This window comes from Tetrao urogallus (genome assembly GCF_951394365.1).
Source record: "Tetrao urogallus genome assembly, chromosome: 9".
NCBI classification, from domain to species: Eukaryota; Metazoa; Chordata; class Aves; order Galliformes; family Phasianidae; genus Tetrao; species Tetrao urogallus.
The window spans coordinates 21957577-21979398 of NC_136822.1; the positions used below are offsets into that span (position 1 = coordinate 21957577).

The window sequence follows — 21822 nt, forward strand, 5'->3', positions numbered from 1 at the left end:
CCTAAGGGGCCGGTGCCCAAGTTGCCGTCCCCAGTGAGATACAGGCAGAAGCCAACGCTGGGCTGGGACTGAAGTGGAAGGCCCCAGGACACAGCCCTGCACGTGAATGTCACTGTCACCTGGCCAAGAGATGGAGGGGACCTTCGCTGCCTCAGCTAGGGATGCCTTCCTGCAGTGTGCACCTGACAGCACTCCTCAGAGCCAGGAGCTGCTGGGAAACGGGCTGGGGAGCCAGGCTGAGAATACTTTGACAGTAACAAGAGTCAGCCTTAACGTGAAATAACTCATTTATCAATTAAAAGGGATGAAAATTAAAAGGGTTTGGGTCAGTTCAGGTCACTTCATGCATTTTTCATCAGGAGTAAGAATTTTCATGATGCACATAAACAACCGCAGGTACTCAACTGCATTTTTCACTATGGCAGATGGAGCATGAGAAACACTATCATTTTAAATTCCATATGTTAAATTAAATTGATATTAGTTCTTTTTTTTTTTTAGTATATTAAAAATATTTTGTTCTCATCTAGTGGTTATTTTACAAGCTACAGACCACAATCTACAAAGGTTACATTATCAGCACCTTGCAGCACCATTCCCATCCACCAGCCTGATTGCCCACCTAATGACAGAAGAGGATTTCACTTGCACATTTAATTTCTGGCAACGTCCCATCTTTAGGGCACTTTCTGCACAGCTGTCCACATTTAAGACAAAAACCTGAAGACTTCCACTGCATCCTGCATTGCCATACCCCATGGCCACACTCCCCATCTCCCCCAGTGCTGCCTCCTGTCCCAGACCTGTCCTCTGTGATCTCAGGGAAGAGGGGAGGTTGGTCAAGTGCCAAGGATAGGAGACAGGGTGTGAAAAAAAAATCACAGCTCCTCAGGAGCACCATGGTGGCTTTCCTGGTAGAAAGGCAGAATTTGTTTTCAGGATATGATGATTCATGTTTTACAGAAGAACACACAAAAAAAAATTTCCTTCTCAAGTTTGTTTGCTTGTGAACAATTCTTCTTTTCAATTAAATACATTTTCAATAGCAAAAAAAAAAAAAAAAAAAAAAAGCTAAAACAAAAAAACATCCAGTCATCCCGACACCTCTGCAACGATAGAGAATTCAACCTTGCAGAATGTAATTGCCCAATGAAGAATTTTGCCAGGATACCAAGATAAATGCAATTACTTACATTATGCGTGTTAATGATTTATGAACTACAGGTGTCTGCCTGGTTTTACAGCTCACTAGAAAGCCAACAGTTCCACTAGATATGGCTCCACTAAGCCACACTGGACGCCGCTGTAACCACCCCAAGTCTGAAACTAAGCCGGAGGAAATCAGTGGAAAGCCAGCTGCTGATGTCAAGTAAAAGGGAAAAACAAATAAAGAGCAATAGCTGCTATGTAGGGATTAACACCTTCTGCATAAAGGAACACCTCTGCCATTGCCAAGAGATCTTCAGTAGGAAGACGTGCAGACAGAGAGCTGCCAGATGGAGTTCACCAACATTAGTTACCACGATCTCCTGACCTTAACACACACTACCTGTATCACACCGTGCAACTAAAAGCATAAACAACAAGCTGCAACAGCTTTGTTGGCAGAGCAATGTGCAGCAATGCAATAGGCAGCAGCACAGGAGCTCCACCTGCACCTGCTGGTGGTTATTGATCAACACGACGAGGAGCGCCAGCCTTACTGCCAGACAATAACTATATCCCTACAAACCACTGATGGGCTAAACAAGCTATTAATGACAGGTTGCTCTCCATCATTTAAAACGGACTGACGCTGCTGCTTGACCACAAGGACAAGGAGGTTATTGCCTTGGAATGTTATACAAAAGACACAAATAAGATAGCTCTGCTGAAGAAACCACACGCACAGCTACGCAGTCCAATTTCAATGGAGTTACCAACAGAAAACAGAGCTGCAAACAGTTTCCTGTTCCAAGGTTTCTAAAGGTTGTTAAATTAGCAATGTATAATTCAGCAAACAAGCAAGCACTGGAGCAGCTCCTCCAGTTGGTGTTCTGAAAGAATCCATCAAGAGGGTGGTGAGGCCCCAGCACTGCATCCCAGAGCTGTGTGTGCCCATCCTCCCAGTGGCTTTGGGCACCAGGTCTATGGGAGGTGTCCCTGCTCACAGTATGGAGTTGGCACAGGATGGACTTCAAGGCCCCTCCCAGCCCAACCAGCCCACAGCCCCAGGATTTGCACACTTACTGACACCAGCAGCCACATGAACTCCGTGAAGTTCTCTGGTCTACTGAGAAAGGAGTTGTTTATGAAAGCGTGTTTTCGCACTGAAAGTATTTGCAAGTAACAACTTGCAAAATATTTACCAAATTTTTGAAAAGCAGCCATGTGTAGCTAGATGCTAAATACCCAGATGGCAGATGCCATTAGGCACATGTGAGCAGTAAGACAGGCTGCAATCCAGCAAACAGTACCTGTAAAATGCAATGAGAAAGCACATCCCATTTTAAATAAAAGATTAAGTAGATTTATAATAAGTAGATTTATAATCAATAACTTGACTTGTTTCCATTGCAACCGTGAGGAAAGAAAAAGGAGAAAACTAACTTCTTACAGGCATTTGGAGATGCAGAAAGGTGAAGTAAAAGAACTAAAGCAATAGTGTGGCTTAATTCTTCTGAGAAACGTCCCCATAATTTACTGGAGTTCAAAGGTCTTTCTGAACTTGTCTGCCATAACATTGAGATGTGAAAGTTTCCTGCATGAATCCTCCCATCCGCAGGTGCCTCGGGAAACAGTTCATTTCCTTGAGCACCCGTTCCCAGGATGGATTTTCTGAGATCACAGGGAAAGGGAAAAAAGTCTTAAAGACCTGGAGGTTTTCGACAGATCTTTCACAGCAGTACAAAGCAGCTAATGTATTTCATGGCAATGACATTATTCAAGCATACAGCGAGTTACCGTGTCAAAGAACTTCAGGTTCCATTACTCTGCAGAGCTTCTTTCCAGCACATTTTCCCCCGAATCCCCGTGAAGCTCAGGACACGAGCAGGCAGAAATCCTGGCCCACCCTCCCCTGCCCCATTCTGCTCAGAAACCACAGACCTCCTCCTCCCAAACCCGCAGGTTTGAGGTGACATTATAAATCAGACCCGCAGCTCCAGCTACTGCAGCACTCCCAATTTAGAAGAAGTACCAGTCACGGTCATCTGTCAAGACTACAGCATCTTTATAATGCATTAGAAAAATTCTCTGAACCCATCAGATTACAACGACCTGACACCAGCAGAGGAATGAAACATTTTAAAAATTTATTTAAGAGATTCAACTAGCATGCAAGATACCTATGGAACCAGCAAACAAAATTAATTTTCCAAGTGCTCTTAGAACTATTCATAGCGCTCGGCTATTTATTCCATTTACAGATTCTAAATACGAGTCGCAATGGAGCATTTAATATGCCACCATTATAAAAGGGAAACTGTTGACAGAACATGCACGCTGCTATCCTGCTCTTAGTCCAAGAAGGTACTGGAATATATTGGAATACCAGCTCCAACAAATCACGCTTCCCACGCGACCCCCAAAATGGGAAGCAACAACAGAAAAGCAATTTGTTCAAATGCTCGTGCAATACGCTGCGATAAGATTTTATTTTAACAGCAGTATGGAACAGTATGTATTATTTAGGTATTATATGAAAGGTTAAGCATGAATGCAAGCGCTTCTCCTGAGGTACTGAAACACACGTGCCATTACTAGTGAGTATTTTGATTTAATGGGATTTAATAATCTGTTTAGATGAACTACTCCACGCTCAGATGATGCTGATGCTAACATTCTACTCTCAAGGAGCTTCAGACTTGTGACAATATTGCATTTTTTCCAGTTGTGATCAACTGATTTGTTTTTAATGCTAAGTATGTCTTGCCATCACTTGTGGTTTGAATATGTTTACTTAAACCAAAAATACTTTGCATCTCAATTATTATTTTATACTGCAGCACTGAATGGAACTTAACTCAATGCATTATTCATAAGGCACAGACAGCAGAAAAAACAAAGCTGTGCACTTCTTTCAAAGCCGTCAAATTACTAAAACACACCATATTTATGCATGCAATATTTGATTGTGTGTGTGTCTTTTTTTTGTTGTTTTTTTTTTTTTTGTCACAAGTTTGTTGATTTCAGATCAGGATACGCCAAAAAACCCTACACCAAACAATTTTTTGTTTATAATTAAGGTAATCATCAATCCAAGGATTGTAGTCCATTTTATTTCATCTCTACATCAAAAAAAAGTAATTTAAAAAAATTAAAATTCCCTTGAAATGGTAAGATAAATGAAAATGTAAGTGCCTTCACACAATAACAGTAAGCTGACCCTCTGGGAAATGGTTGACTTTCTCAATTCAAGGTATTCAAAGCTCATTCAAAAGTGTTCATTTGGAATGCAGATATCAAAGATGATGCAAATGTTCAAGAGAAAATTAAAACTTACCAGATGTTCTAATCCAGCTTTGATGTTTCCAGCATCCCTGCAACAGAAGAACAGAAGTCCTAAATAGTTGCTAAATCCTTGTCTGAAACAATTTATATTTAACTCCGAAAATGGCAAAGCCATGAAATTCCTTGATCATGTAAAATTTTTATTTTTAATATCTTAATCGTTAAAATACTTTTAGAGTATTGACCACCCAAATGCACAGCTACAGAATTATTTATAACCTCAAATTTTACCTGCCTTAAAACCGCAATAAACATTAGCATAGCAATAGAACACTTGAAGAAGCATTTTTCATATAATTACCCCACAACTTCATAAAGCAAAACACTGCATAATGGTGTTTATGAAATCCACTCTCTGTGGCTTTACATTGGTTCTGCCTCATCACCACTCCAACAGTATAACTGGAGACTGGTTAAAAGGCAGTGCATGAATTGCACATTAACCAAGCAGGTTGTGGGAAGAAAAGACTGAGCTACCAACAACAACAACAAAAAAAGGGAATAAGAGAACTCAGAGCAAAACACAGCCCATGAAATATCTTGCCATTGCAGCGTACATACAGCGTAGTGCTATCCTGGAGCAGTAAAGCTCACAAGGTTACCTGCAACGACTCTGCTACTTGAAGAAGAGAGCATCCAAACCAAAGTAAAACAATAAAAATCCCCAGGCCACCAAGTGAAGGAAGCTGGTTCTGCTTTCATCGGCCCCAGGTGCCAAAAATGCTTCCAAAAATGTAATCGTGTTGTTTGAGGAAAATGGGCCTTCAGCATGCCAAGCAAGGAAAAACTGCACCCAGAAGCATTTCAAAAAATCAGGTAATGAACTGCATAACCATAGAATGGTTTGAGTTGTAGTGTACATTTATAATACTTTTTTTTTTTTTTCCTCCAACAAATCATTAAACTGTATCAAGCCACAGGAGCAAAAAGTCCAACTCTACTCCTCCACCAAAGCAATGCAAAGACTGACGCTTCCATTCCCTTCATGCAAGCTATAGGCTATAGAACACAAGGTGAAGTAGAACAAAACGACTGTAGAGCATGAAGTTTTACTAAATTCAGAATATGTTCAGTTGCACATTATGCAGCTTAGCTGTACCTTAGACTTCTATATAAAGCTTGTATTCAAGAGTTCATAAAGCTTTCTGAAAAAATGTACACACTTCCACTTTGTTGGAGAGCATATCACAAACAAAGCAATGGATACGCCTTACTTGCACTGTTATGCAGCATTTTGAAATGAGAATATACTATTTGAGTTTGCAAATACTTCAATAGGAATTGTCTTCAACATCCGTTGTGAGGTGCTAAATGGCCTTAAGGAAATTGCTTGGGAAGCAGGATCCAAGACGCTGATGTTAGGAGCTCCCCACTAATGGTATAAAGCCTGCCCTGTTAGTGGCCTGTCTCCTCTGCTGTCCCTGTCATGACTTCATCAATATTGGTACAACTCTTTTTGCTCTGTGCTGAAAGCAGACTTAATTCAATTATAGGTCTCAAAACTGATAAAAACGGTCCTGAAGTGGAAAATGCGAAGAGATTATTGGCAAATGAATAAAGATTTGTATCGAACTAACACGCAGGAGTACAGCAGGTTTGGTTTTTTTTTTCTTTAATAATTCCCTGCCTTAAGTCTTCTGGGAACAGCGAGTTTCCCTTCCCCTCATGCAGCACATCGATTTCTGAATTAGACTGCAATATTAAATAATTAATATACTTGCCATGATTGATGTTTTGCATTAGTTGAATATTAGGTTATCAATCAAAATCCACTTGGTTTAATGTAATAATATTGAAAAAGTGTCACTGGCTGTTCATCCAATTTGTAGTTGAGGCAGCACAGATAGTAATATTGGTGTAACACACGGCTCTAACGCAGGAAATGCAGTGGCTGAACATCCATAAGGCAGACATTATCAAACAAACCAGGACAAGGTTGAGGCTGTCCTAAATAAACCCCGTGGCACCTGTCAGTTTCAATGAAGTGCTCCTTCTGCTGCCACGCAGCAGACAGCAGGGACAACTAGTGAAGCCATGCATCGGTTGTTCTTTCTAGTTAAAAACAATTATCCAAACAAGATTCCTTTCAAATACCGCGTTACACAAAATCACAACTGTTGCTACAGCTCAGCCGTGATGTGCTTCAAAGTTCAAATGAGCCTTCAACCTTCACTGAATACCTTAATCATCAATGACATAAAACACTACGAGTGAGTGGCAGTTGTTATGCACATCCAGTACTGCTGTACTCCTAGAAACACCAGAAGTTGCATCAATATAAATTATCTTGATCAGGTGAAGAAGTTTCGCTAAAAACTTTTACACCACGCTACACAGCTCCCAAGAGAACAACTAGTTGCCTTTCAAACGGTCTCTCCATGCATTTCATCTGTTTCTCTGGTTTGTTAGGCAAACTTGGTTTAGACTCAAGTTTCCTTTTTCCCCACACAGAAGCTCTGGCACTATGCTTCTGGGTCTGGGACAGAAAAGAGTTGATGACGTAGATCACCATTCACACGTATGTATTTTCAAACCATACACCAAAACCGATAAGCACAATATTTGGGACAACCCAAACATTAGCTTCTGGTAATCAGAGAATCCTAGAAAGGCCTGGGTTGCAAAGGAGCACAGTGCTCATCCAGTTCCAACCCCTGCTGCGTGCAGGTCACCAACCAGCAGCCCAGGCTGCCCAGAGCCACATCCAGCCTGACCTGGAATGCCTGCAGGGATGGGGCATCCACAGCCTCCTTGGGCAACCTGTTCCAGTGTCTCATCACCCTCTGGCTGAAAGTAACATCAAGCAGAAAAACACGAGGGACCTACAAGGCGGCAGGAATTCAATGAAGCAAGTGTAGCCAGCTTTTGGAGTACTAGAAGCTGTCATGTAAGTGACTGATGTTAACTTCTATGCATCATAACGTATTGTTACATTAACTTAATGTAACTAAAGTTCACTTATTAGCACTAGCAATTTTGCAAGTAAATTGAAATAAACTTATTTCAAATGAAAATGAACATGTTCACATTCTTCAGTCCCCCTCATGTTCTCAGCTCGTTACCAAGCTTTCCCTTGAATTGTAGTTAGCAAGCTCTTTGCCAGTGCTTACTGAGCAGAACCCACACATCACAGAATAATTCCACAGTACCTCTGGATGCTGAAGGGTCATTCTGCTGTCCCAGATCACAGGACAGCTCGGGCTGAGGGCATGCTGGGCTCTGGGGCCAGGCCACCAGGCTTCGTCCATTCATGGTCTGGAAGCACAGCCTGAGGAGGCAGCCCTACTACTCATAAAACATGCCCACCCAGAGGGCATACACCTTACACCTAGTCCCCAGCATCTCTTTCAGCCCATGCTGGCTGCTCTCTCCCCCCAGCTCTGACTCCATCCCCCACAGCCCCTCCATCCCTCAGCACAGTGCCCTCCCAGCCCTCCTCTGGCTGCTGCCCCTCTCTTCTTGCAAGGCTGGAGCTCCAGCCCCTCACCACCTTGCTGCCCTCAGCTCCACTCTACGCAGTCCCAGATGTCTGATTTTGCTCCTCAGAGGACAAATGAATAAATAAAACATTTCATTGTTAGCAAGGCCCTTGGCAGCATGCCCTCTGGTTGCACAACATTAACTACAAACTACGAAGAACAGGGTCAGATGCAGCAGTTCAGGTCACGCAGCACCACACTCTCAAATAAAAGCCTTTGAATTCCACTCTGCAAACACCAGCATTTGGTGTTGATGATCGCACAGCGCCATCCTAGGTTGTCTCAGATTTTCATGGAGCTCTCTCACATTTGCCACTCCACTCACTGGACCACTCAACAAGCACATCCCATAGTGGTGAATGCTTTAGAACCCAGTAAGGCAGGTCCAGATACGGGATTTATTGCACAAACCATTATTAATAACTCAGGCTAGCACTGTTAATACTCCAGGTTCTGACTAAATTACAGCATCTGTGTAAAAACAGAAGCCACCAAACAACCACAGCTGTTAACAGCTTCCCTTCTCTCTCAGAATATGGAAATCTCCCATCCAAAACTCAACCAGCAGCAAGATCATTTCTTTCAATGGCCAATATCTCATGGTTTCCCAGACCAGAGCTTGACATTGCATATATTGCCAGCAAAAAGAAAATTAGTTTTCCATGTATTCACTTCTACCCTTGGATATCCCAAGGCAGAGAGCAGGAGGAAAGTAAGGAATAAGGTACTGGGTTTGGGAAGGCATACCATGCTTTTGCCCGATTCCAGAAAGATCAGAGCCTGATACAGGGGAAAAGCCTGCTATCAGAAATAACCTGGATAAACACACCGTTATGACATCTGCACACTGAGCAGTCAGCAGTTACTGCGTACTTGCAGTTTCACTCTCAGCTAGATGGAATTTCACTGTCAGAGCTGCAGAGTCCCAGATGTAGCTTTTAGGAATGGACAACCCCATCGTATCGCACCAAACTTTATAGCTTCAGTATTGTTGTGTTTTCTGTAAAATTATAGGCGATGTTTCCAAGTCTGACTGCAGACCACAGAGACTAATTTCAGCACGCTTTGGGAGAAGCAACAAAGATGACATAGAAATCCAAGCCGTGCCTGTTCTCTCCTTCAAACCACCTACAAGAGGACAGCGCTGACTCTCCCAGCAGAACAGGTAAATCCAGACCTACTGACTTCTGATGGCAAGCTGTCCAACACAGCACCAGAGGTCCGGCAGAACTGCCTGTAAAGGCTGTGCAGTGTGCAGGAACAGAACTCCAACAAACGCCTTGCTCTTCAACATGACCTGTTAACATTCTCTGGGTTGTAAATAAAATCAGTCAGCAGTAAAGAAAGTGTACTTTTCTTTTCTTTTGTGAAGAAAAGTGCAGTTTATATGTTTTGTAGCTAAGTGAAAATTACATCAAAGAGAGCCTACAAAAGGCAAGAGGGGAAAGCCATGAAAGGAAGCTATTTCCTCCTTCCTCTTATGTAAGGATGGAGGAAAAGAAAGCTGAGTTTTAGGAACTAACACAGGCACTACTACCAATTAAGCCTATTAACTAAAAAAAAAAAAAAAAAAAAAAGAATTAAGATTTCATAGATCATGCATTTATGTACTCAAGTTGCTTGAAAATGAAGACAACAGATACAATATGAACCACAGTCCTGTTTGGCACATCTGAGATACAAAACCTTGAGAAGCACAGCAATGAAAATCAAAATCCCTGCAATGAAGTATTGAAGTTACACAAAAAAAAAAAAAAATCCTCAATGCTTCATTCACTTCAAAGAAAATTCCTGGACTGCTTAACAGATTTAGGAGCTGAGGCTCCTCATATCCTGTTTTCTGCTACTGAAAGATCCAACCAAATGTGCAAAATGAACTACCCAAAATGATTTAGCAGTGCAATGCCAACTGCAGAGGGGTTGCAAGTCAGAAGAAACACAGGGCAATAACCTGGCTGCCATTCTGACAGGAGCAAGCATCCTGAAAACCAGCATAATATGTTCGCTGAGAATACTCTTATCCCAGTCAGAGTCCAACAGGACGAGGTGCCATTAAGCTGTTGACTTGGTGCTACTGTTCTCATCTTCTGTGCACAATAAAGTCCCACCAAAAGAGGGAATGCTAAGGGAGCCCTTCACTCTGAACGCTGGAGAAAACAGCCGTGATGCTTTTTGAAGTGTGAATGCTGTTTTGCTCTTACTTAATAGCACATCCAAGCGGTCTGGAACTGGTCCTGAAGAGTGAGGACTTCAAAGCTGATGTTACTGCACTCAATGGTTCCTTCACTCCAGTCAACCAAAGAATTTATTTCACTTGGGGAAAAACAGTAAGAAGTTTGGCCAATTACTAATAAGTTAAATTTGATAAAGATTCAAGAAGATTATATGAAGGTCACTTATCAAACGCAGGAAGAAAAGCAGGAATGCCTCCCCATAGAGAGAAACACATACAGAATAACTTGGAACTGCTGAAGAACTCTGAAGAATATAATGCAAGCTAAATTGAATCATGCTAAACCAGGGACTTTAAATAGGACACAAGGTGAAACAATTTCCATAATATGTTATCCCAGAGAGAAGGAGAATCAGTACCCAAGAGACCTTATCAAATATTCAGGAGGGAAAAAATATATATAGCCCTGTCTCACAGAGTAAAATTCAAGATTGTCTGCAATTGAAATAAACACTGAAACTAAGCAGAGGAAGAAAAGCCAAAATATGGAGCTGATAGCTTCAATATTTTCAAATAGACTACAAAACAAAAACAAAAAGAACATTTTCTCTCCATAAGTATTTCTCAGCTAAAGGAGAGCCAAGATAACTACCCAAAAAAGCCCCCAGTTCTGTTTTACTAAGACCTGAGATCACGTATAAAAATCCTATAAATTATCAAGGCAGATTTATTTACCCCGGTTGCCAGTTCAAGCCATTCCTCAGATAAAGCTGGAAATTCAAAGGAGGCGGTAATTTGCAAGTCCTTGGAGTTTTGATACATGATTGAGCAGGGGACGCAGGTTCCCATTTTATTTCTTTCCCTTCTTTGCTGCTCTGTGCTCAGGATTTCCTCCACAAAGAGCAAAACCTTGTTAATCAAGGCCTGAACTCCCAGCAAACACAAGCAATTAAGCTTCAGACTTTGGAGCAGCACTGCCTTTGTTAACCACGTTATTTGGTAGTTTTAAATAAATTAGACATCTCTGGCCTATTTTACCTTTTCTGTAATATTATTTAGTCGATATTCAATTAAAACACATCCTGTAGGTGAAAGTGTATGGAAACATTTCAGTAAGGGACGTCGGTGGCAGTAGGAAGTGTTGCTAATTAGTCTCTAAGTACAAAATAGATTACAAAAGTAGCAAAAAGCCCAGCACTGCAAATGCACAGAACACTGCACTGAATATTAAACAAAGCAGAGCCAGTTTTAATGTCGGTAAACACAACTATAGGAAAAACTCTCTGGACTGGTAAAGAGCGTTACAGGTTAATGAGGAACATATAAAGAGTGCACAGTAATTATCATACCTAACACCTTACCATCTGTGTTTGGATGGCTGCAGAATATAAACACAGTTCATCAGCATTAATCTGAAACTAATTACACCTGCATTTTATTAGCAGAATTTTAGGATCATTATTTTCAATGCTGGATTTTTCTCAACTGCGCTCAGCTCTGGGCGATGAAGGATATTAAATTTAACTATAAATCAGGGAGAAAACTTAAACGTCCTAAGCACTAAAACAAGTTGAGTACAATCGATTTTCCCAGTTCAGAAAGCTTCTAAATCCTCGCCGTTCACCCAATTATGACTGTACTTAACCTAATGAAATTTCATTCTGCGGGAACAATACTATTCTTAAACAAATTTCTGAAAAAATATAAGATTAAAAACTTCGACACAAAGAATAAACTCCCAGAGAAAAGATGCAAATAAAATTACTATCATAATCTTTTGTTTTTTATTTGCAAGTATAAAACCGAGGAGAAACAAAAGCATGGAACATAGCATCTGTCATATCAGAATATAAAAAGATGATCCTGGCACAAAATGAAAAAGCTCTAATTCATTTGCAAATCAAGCCTGCCAGTTCTATTTCAAGCTGGCGGTAACTGTCAAGAGTTAACAAGATAATCACTTTCAATCCTGCCTTCAATGGTACATTACACTGTTATTCCATTCAATAAGGCTGTTCTTTGGGGCACTAGATGAATGGTTTTCATTTCTAACTCTCACAAAAAGTTGCAGAAAAAAAAAAATCCATGGGGCTTAAGAAAGAAATCCCTTTATGGGCATTTATCTGCCGGCACTTGCTTTTAGGCAAAATGAGATATTTGGATACGTTGGTGTCCATTTACCTCCTCTATTCCTTCAGGCCCTCGGTCTGTTGATAAAGCAGCACACAAGGACTCCTCACGCCCGCGGTTCATTTTCTGTACCTATGCACATTAAAGGAGTTCTGAGAGCACTGCAGGTGTGCGCAGCTCACTGCGCCCCGGCACGAGGCAGCATCTGGGCAGGGCCATCTCCAGCTCCACTGCAGACTGCAAAATACACTACACGCTCATGGAAACGTGCTCGAGGAAACTATCAGCAGTTCCTCGCTGAGCGCTTAATAAAAATAAAGTTCACTATTAAAAGCATTCTTCCTGTGAAGCAAGTTAATATGGAAGTTGTCTGTATTAGTTACTCTTTATTATTTCTTCACTTATTATTGTTTACTTAACTGCTTTTGAAGATTCTGCACTATGTGTTCTTCACAAACGGATAACATCTTTTAGAAAAGAAACTGTGGTAAATATTTAAAACTTTGAGGTAGAGAACTTTGTGTAATGTCTGTCTGTGAAAATAACTGAAAATCAAAACCAAGAACTTCATGCTTTTGTTCATCACTCCACCAGGGTGGATAGTGATAGGACAAGGGAAATGGTCTTAAATTGAGACAGGGGAGGTTTAGGTTCGATATTAGGAGGAAGTTTTTCAGCCAGAGGGTGGTGAGGCACTGGCACAGGTTGCCCAAGGAGGCTGTGGATGCCCCATCCCTGCAGGCATTCAAGGCCAGGCTGGATGTGGTTCTGGGCAGCCTGGGCTGCTGGTTGGTGACCTGCACACAGCAGGGGTTGGAAGTGGATGAGCAGTGCACTCCTTTGCAACCCAGGCCATTCTAGGATTCTATGATCACTCTAAATTCCTATCATAAGATGCCTACATACAAGGCTGCTTCATATAGTTATGTAATCTATTATTAAATATTCTAAAGTGACAATTTACATTTTTTATACTAACTTCAGAAGTTTTGTTTGTTTGTTTTTAAATAATCCCCATAGATATCAGTTCACAAAAGAAAAATCCATACTAATACCTGTATTTAACATCTAAAGTTAATGACCCCTGCCTAACCTCTGGCCTACTCCCCATCATCAATGCCAACAAGCTTACTGTCAGATGGGTAAAGTTGTTCATTCCTATATGGAGTAAAAACTTATTCTAAAAGAAGCAGAACTACCTGATGTCTGACAGTTGGTTTCTATCATCCCAACTGCTTTACCTAACGCACCCTGGAATACTTCAGATCACAGCAGACTCAAGTTTCCAGTCGCATTTCACAGTTTGTTTCTATTGTACTTCATTCCAAAGGTCTTTGCAAATCTCTCACCTTTTTTCCTCCAATCTGGGCACTCCAGGTGGGCTGAGCACATGCTGAGTGGCAGGAGAAAGCCAAGAGATCTTCCAGACCCATGGAATCCAACACGGAGCAGACTCCCCAATAGCTTTAGGTCACAAACAGGCCTGTGTCCTGCCTATTTGTTATTTGTTTCTCCAATACTTGTAATGGTCTTTGACTATATAATTTACAAGTCTATTATTATTTAATAATATTAATGATAAAATTGCTTTTGCTCTTATGCTCACTACCCATCCACTCCACAGAGAAAAGCTTCAGAATTAATGGACATGTTCAGAACTTTGCTATGCCAGGGCTGGAAGCAGCGATGCTGCCAATGCCCAAAACACTACATTAAATCACAAGAAAATTTCAGTAAATAACTCTTTTCATAGAAAATTTTACAACTCAAAAAGAAACCCCAAACACAAAACAAACCCAAACCCAACACTGAATGATGCTGTTTAAGTACCTCATATTGGTGTGAGTTGGCCCAAAACCTCCTTAAGGCTCCATGTCCAAATGTTCCTTGGGTTTGTTTTTACCACAACACACATTCATTTTACTTTCCAAAATAGCTGGTTTTATTAATAGGCTTTTAACCTTTTTCTTGCATCAAAGAATGCAATAGCATCTCCCCAGTTCAGCATTTATCATGCCCAACACCTCATAAAGGACGTCTCCAGTAAAAAGAGAGCAGCACTGGCTTTGTAAGGTGAGAAGCAGCCAGCTGAGATGTAGACCAGGAGTCTTAATAGGATCTTGTGTTTTGGCTTTCCTTCAGTGACATTAAAATAAGTCATAATGCAAGCTAATGATTTGCTACCAAGTTGACCAAAATTAATAGATAAGACAAAAATATTCAGCACGTCTCATTCTACAGCCAAGATTTCTCTCAAATGTTATTTTTCTAATATGAAGCCAAGAGATTCCTGAAAACATCAAGCACTGTAAACATGGCAGTTTCTAAGGACACTTGGATGTGAAGCAGTTTGGAGCTTGGATAGTAAAACCAGCACTTCCAGTTGTACCTTCAAATACCCTGAAAAGCAGCACAAAGTATTCTATAACAACAACTTCAGAACAAACAAGCTGCCAGACCCTGCAAGAGCAAGATTCTCTGAGAATTCCTAGACTGTACAGAAAGACCTGGAAATGAGGATGGACAGATGTGGATGCGTGCTCCATGTGCTCTGACCACAGAAATCTTCTGGTCGCGGAGCCAAAGGCACTTCATCACTGCAGACCGCTGAGCAACCTGATTCTGTTTCACAATATAGCACTGGGTAGAATTGGAACTTACACGTTAGTCTGAGATGGAGGGAAGTGATCTGACCTCGAGCCCCATTCCTGGCTGGGGAAAGAGAAAGCCTTTGCATCAAATTCAGAATACAGAACGACTGACCAGTCTGCTGTACTGATCCACAGAAGCAGCGTATTGAAATTGCTGGAGAAAGCCCCGTGTGTTGGCTCCTCTCCTAGGTTTCCAGTTTTGGCTGAAAGTCACAATACACAAAATTGCTACGTCTTGCACGCATGTGCCAAAATCCAGTGTCCCCAGAAACTCAAACTGGAACCATTCCAAGCAATCAAACATTTGTGCAACAATGGTCAGGACCGAATGGACTCCTCCACAAAGGCACGACAGGATAAGCTGCCTACTTAACTTTCTGTTCAGGCAAGATATTGGAAAGTTATGTGAACGTCTGCACAGAATCATTTTAAGTCATTAAAAACAGGTCAAAATGTTGTTCTTTCTCTCCTTCCTTCTATATACATACACACATATCCCCTTCCTCTGGTCATTGTGGCTTTAAGTCAACAGGGATGGGTAACTGTCACACCAATACCAACAGCAGGAATAGAAACAGAAGAAACTGGAAGAACGGAACGAAGCAATTTAAAACAATCCCTGTCCTTGCAACAGGGGAACAAGCTGTTAACTATGCATACTTTTTATACAAAACAGACAGAAACGTAGCATAAGCAATACTCAGAATAAACAATAATCTTCATCAAGCACAGAAGATGGGTAAAATCCAACTGAGAAACAATTGCAAACTATGTCCGATATCTGCAATTTAACATGCGGTCTTTTTCTTGTACAACTGTTGCACAAACCAGTGCAAAAGTTAACAGAACAACATCCAACCTTTACCTACAACGTGCCCTGGCACAGATTGCCTGGTGCATTACAGAAGTGTTCTTACAGGCTTTCCTCCTGCCTCTTCTACGTGACGCGCTTACGTCACCCATCACAACTACGGTAACAAGGAGGGCTGAAATTAGAGCTCTCCACAGCATCTTTACCCTAATAGAATGTCAGAGGATGCAGTCCTTGAATGAGAAAAAGCCAAGGGCTGAGAAATATTTGAGAATACTCTAGTAGCTCAGCACCAGGTAGATTTTCAAATTAAAACACAGACCCCAAAGCCACAGCCCAGGGAATTCGCTATCCCTCGAATGTGGAATTGATCTGAATGCAATTACTTTACTCCTTCAGCTCCATTTGACTTTGAACTAAACATCAATTAGTCCACAAACATAATACTGCAAGATCTGTTAACTCCAATACTGACTCTTCCATAAAAGATCTGAAGCAAATTTATTGGCCTTCATTTAATAGCTTTCAGCAATCGCAAATATCACACACAAAAGCTCAACTTCATTTTCTGATGGTCACTTAAACCTTTAATTCTCATGATAAAACTCACTCAGTCTCAGTTTTTTAAAACCTCTAAATTAGCAAACAAGATACCACATAATATATGCCATAAGCATAGGTCTCCTCTGAAAAGCTGGGACCTCGCAGTGCTTCAGCTGCGATACACGCCATTGAGCCACGGCCAATATAAGCTAATTTGAATAATCAATATGACAACCTTATTTTTCTAATGCAAACAGGATTGATACAGTAAGGTGTCTCACTGCCACATCACAGTCATGGCCTCTTTTAACCCCTAATTAGATTTAGGCGATTATCCCTGCTCTTCCTTACAAGTGTACAGCCCGGATAAGAGATGACAAAAGCTATCTGCCACTTACTCAGCCTTTGCAGACTGCAGGTTATCCAGGGAGATACAGGGTAAGATCAGCAAACAATTGTTATTCATATCATCTACAGTTTGAAGATAGTCACAGCTCTCCATACACGCTAAGTGAAAATAGCCCAGAGCATTAGGTAAATGCAAAACGCTTAAGAACATCAGCGTTACACAGATGGAAATTCAAGGTGATGTTGGGGAATTATGCTTAATTCAAACTGGTTATCACAAAGAAAACTATCTAGCGGCTACTTGCTTTTTCAGACAGGAAACACTGAGCTCTCAACAGATTTGTGCTCATTGTTTATGTGTGGGTGACGCTGAGTACTTTACATGGATATTTCTAAGAGTCAAACTTAGAAACAGCAATCCCAATAGAATTACATAGCTAAACAAAGTAGTAAAAGACAGAGAAGATCTATTACAGAAATGTAATCACATTTCATTTACAAGAACTCTTATCTCAAGCATTTAAACATAAAATTTAAACAGTTTTCCATTTTATTGTGCTCAGTATTTGAGCTAATAAGATATAAAAGTATAATCACGTTAGCGACATTTCTATTGCATTACATAGACACAGTCCTAGATTAAAGGCAGAGCAGGAAAAAGAAAGCATGATGCTGCACATAAAACCGAGCGCGTTTCTCCTGGCAGAAATAAGTACCTCAGCACCACATGTGAAAACCACCGTGCTAAAATCCCATCTCGTGTTTGCTAATGTCTATTCCCACATGAACTGAAAAAGTATTTTCATACATACCATGCATCTGTGAATGTGTTTAACAGGTTTCTTTAACCAGCAGGGCTTTTCCTCCATGCTAGGGTTTTACTCCTATTGCAGGCCACACAATGACAGATCTGGAAATAACGTTTATCCAAGTCAGACGCAACCCTCCCGTGGCTGGAGTGAATCTTCCGTTTCGTTTCTAATTACTGTATACAGTGCCACTGAACAACCCTCACCAACACTGCTTTATCAAGGTAAAGCAGCCTACAGCTCAGCATCCATCTCCCTTCTGTGGAGTTACCTCGCACTGAAGACTCAGCACCTCTCAGTCCCTGCTTCTCCCAAGCCCACGTGTGCGCTTAATGCTTCTGCTGCATGGCTTACCTTGGCTGCAGACATCTCACTTTCTTCAAAAAGCAATCATTAAGAGGTTTAACCGTTCCTTCATGGGATGTTGGGCAACATGCTATATATTCAAGTAGCCCTTGGAAAACAGAGTCATCTAGTTCCATCTGACTGCTACTGCTAGCTCACAAACAAAGCTTGCAGAGCTCAAAAGGCTTGCCTGGAAATAACCAGCCACAGCAACACACAAAGGGGGAAAGAGCAATAATGAAAGACAACCGTTGGGTTACTTTAACGTGAAAGAATCTGATTTCAATTTCATTCCATAAAATTCTCATCAACTTGCAGAAAAATTAAATATTGCGTTCCCTATAAATGCTCTCCGTGGGTTGGATTATAAAATAGTTATTGAGAATGGTTTGATACAGGAAAAAAAGAGTCAGCGTGAATTGTTTCTACTTTCAAGCTTCTCATTGGATTGCTCTCACAGAAGTAATACGTGGATTTCTTTTATAATGGAAGTACTGCTTACACAAGCATCAAGTTTTTCTGTACTGAAAACTGCAAGTTAAGTTAAGGAAGGGAAAGAATGCAAAGAAATCCCAGTGGAAGCAGGGCTGCTCACTGCAGGAACTCTTCCACCTCCCATATAACCCAAGTGCTCCTGGAAGGATCCCCAAGGGAGGGTTGATGCCTGTTGCTCACTGAAGTCCACTGGACATCTCACATCACTTCTGAGTTACTACAGCCTAAGTGATATTAAAAAAAGCCCAACAACCTATTCATTAAAATAGAAAAAGAACAGTGTTGTTATGGAAGCTAAGAAGGACAGAATGCAGCTTCCTGTTCCAGGTATTCTCTTTTACCTCCCTTCCCATGCCCAGCAGAGGAAAGAAGTGCAAGCTGTTGCTTTGCTGCCAAACAGCATGAGCTTAAACACAGCAATGCAAGCTGAGATCTGTCAGTCCAGACCTGCACATAATGGAAAAAGAAAAACCACTGAGAAAAGTTGATGGGAAGAGAAAAACACTTCCAAGTTCTCAACACGCTGCAACACGTAACTGTCAGCATAACCCTTCTGTGGTTTGGTTTTTTTGTTTTCTTTCTTCCCCCATTTTAAGTTGTGCTTAAATTGGTAATTTATTGAAAACAAATGAGCAAAACCTTCAGTGTTTCCGATTACCAGCCATACAGCTATTTCTCTAGAGAAGATATCTATTTTATAACCTTTAAAGTTAATGGCAATAGCTTTCAACAAGCTCTGGGGCATAAGGTGTTTGGTTTTGTTCTTTTTTAAACAAATTATGCAGTGGATTTTCATCTTTTGTCCTCTTCTATACAAAGTGCATTTTGACCTTTTAAGCAAGATTTCATGTCTTCCACTACACATAAGCCCCCACCTTCTATTCCATCTTCATGCTCACAGAGCATCCCAACTTGCAGAGGCCCACCAGAAATTAATGACATGTAGAAAGCAATACTACAGCATTAGCTACAGTTTCACAAGGAGAAGGCAACAGAACAAAACAAGGATTCTTGCTGTGAAGAGTAACATCCAGATCTGTCATTTTGCTTGGCTTAATTAAAGACAATTGCTTTGACAATCCATACTATGAGTACAGCTAGCAGTCAACAACCACGTACTGCCAAAGCGTCATTTTAGAAGGAGAGGATGGAAGAAGGAAATACAAAGGAAAACCAGGACATGAGAAACCCTTTCACTCCCACCCTCCTCAAGGCTGAGCTTTGCAGTATTGGACACATTTGCCAATCACACTCTGCTGAATGCTGTCCTATAAATACATTACGTGTATTTCTTTAATATTTTGTCAAAGCACAGCGCAGTGCCCACCTGACAAGAATCAATAGGAAAAATCCTTTTCTCTCTTTGACACAGCATGATGCCATTAAGCAGCCTTCAGAGATTCTGATCTGAGCAGCAAAGTCAGACCTTCCTGATCAATTCCTTAATCCATTTTGAGAAAAGAGACTGATCTTGCTTTTTCGATTTCTGTCCAGGAAACAATCATCATTCCCAACATAATTCACCGTTAAATGGGCCTTGTCTTACGAGAACTTCAGCAGCTGGAAGCAGATGAGGAGCAAGCCAGGATCCAGGAGAATCACCAGGACATCTAACGGGCTTCCTCTGGCTTTCCATTTCTACCTTGGAAGTCACTGAAAGCATTTCCCAGCCTCGTCCTTCATGGATCTTTAAAAATGTTGCTTTTAACATTATAAATAATGCATACATTGGCACCGAAAATCAAAATGATTCCAAGAACTTTTTCCTCCAGAAAAATCTTTAGTTCTCCAAGTGGCTGTTAGGGCTGCCACAACGCAAACTGGGAACAAACCAACATGAAGCTCAAGTACTGATGCCATAAAAAAGCATGGCTGGAGATAACACACTTGCAGTGTTGGTGGGTCCTTCTGCCAAGCTGAAGATGTTTTATGCCAAGACCAGATCATAACAGAGATGAGCTGTTAAGAGCCTACGAACCTGTTACATTAAAAAAAAAATCTCTGACCAAAACCAGCCGGGAGAAGCCCAGCAGACCAGCTCAAGCAGGAGACTTGGGTTGGGCAGTCTCCTCCACAGGTAGGCCTGAGAATGTTCGCCCTTCAGCAAGAAGTTCTTCTAACAAAGTGGTGTTAAAGGAGAGAAATGAGCCCTGCTCGCACCCCTGGCAGCACCCAACCAACCTACCTCGAGCAGCTGCCCCACCAGCCCCAGGCTGCCCTGTATCTTGATGGAAGGTGGCATTGCAGCTGGCACCACCTGGGATCCATGCATGCATGCATGCAAACCCTTCCAGCTTCCTAAGCTCGTGCAAACATGTCCAAACCTACTGCAGGTTTGGCTTTTTAAAAAAAGCAGAAGGTGATCTTCAACCATGCAAATACTAGTTTTAGTAAATCCATTACAGAATTTCATTACCAAAAACTGTCATATTTCATCTGTATGTACGTACTATAACGTGAAATAACAAAGAAAATGTTTGCTGGATTTTTTTTCCCAGTTGCCTGTTGTTTGCTTGCTCAGAAGAAGCAGAGCATGCCGTGTTTGTTTCGTTTTACTTAAATAATTGCTGGGGACTCCTCTGCTTTAGTTCCACGATAGCAAGGCCCTGGCTATACGGTTAGGTGATTACTGTATCTCTGCAGTTCAGTATCTGCAGGGTGTCTGAATGCCACTAACTACTTAAACCCAGTAAAGAGATTACAGCTCACGCTAACTGGATTTTCACAGCTCCGTATCATTCAGTTTGGATTCCTCATACACAGATTAAGAGAGTCCATTAAAACAACAGTCAGCTGCTCCCGAAGTGCAAGGTGCCTTGATATAAAAAGAGCCACATGTTTACATTCAGGGAGAATGTGAGTGTGTGTGTAAATGAAATACTCTTTCAGAAATAATTCTCTATTGAGGAATTATTCAATTTTAAAACCCAAGATAATGCAAATTATATAGTTATAAAAGGACAATCATGGTGGCTGGCAGTTTCAGAGACTGCATAGTTTTGAAAACAGCTTAAAGTAATGTGTGTCTTTGAAGATATAGCCTTCAAATGGATTCCAAAATCTACTTCTGTAAATACAAGGAACAGGCATGCCCTCATCGTACGTGAATTGGGCAGGGAAGCTAATTCAACAAGCATCTCTAACTGATAGAGCTATGAAGATAGAACACAAAACCTACACTTTTGTACTTCCTACCACTACTAAGTTGATTTTCTTCTTTAGAAGTGTTTCAAAGCGCAGAAGTAACACAGCTTCACTTCACAGCAGGTCTTTTTGTGGTTCATGTAGGTATCCGGGCCACCAGACAAGGCAGGGGGGTTTTCCACATTTCTAAATTTAATTCTAATTGGAAAATAGTAAAGAGGAAGGACAGGGCCCATCAATTCAAAGCACGCATAACAAATTTCACTCAGTGAATGCTTACTTCTTCCCAAGCACTTGCATTAAAAACAAAAGTACCACATTGTTGCTTACATTCTAGTCAGAGATAATTAACAGAATTGACACAAATCAAAGAGTTACTGTGGGTAAAAGCTATTTGCTTTCT

At 41.1% G+C, this 21822-nt stretch overlaps 1 protein-coding gene across 2 annotated transcripts in view; it reads right to left on the reverse strand.

Moving 5' to 3' along the window:
* The window catches only part of RSRC1 (arginine and serine rich coiled-coil 1), a gene marked incomplete at its 5' end in the record, with an annotated part of 105652 nt that overhangs the window by 50632 nt on the left and 33198 nt on the right, over positions 1 to 21822 (reverse strand). For both annotated transcript variants that reach the window (XM_079539584.1, XM_079539583.1), the window contains one exon: positions 4484 to 4520. In XM_079539584.1, coding sequence (XP_079395710.1) covers positions 4484 to 4520 — 37 coding nt within the window. The remainder of the gene's footprint in view (positions 1 to 4483; positions 4521 to 21822) is intronic.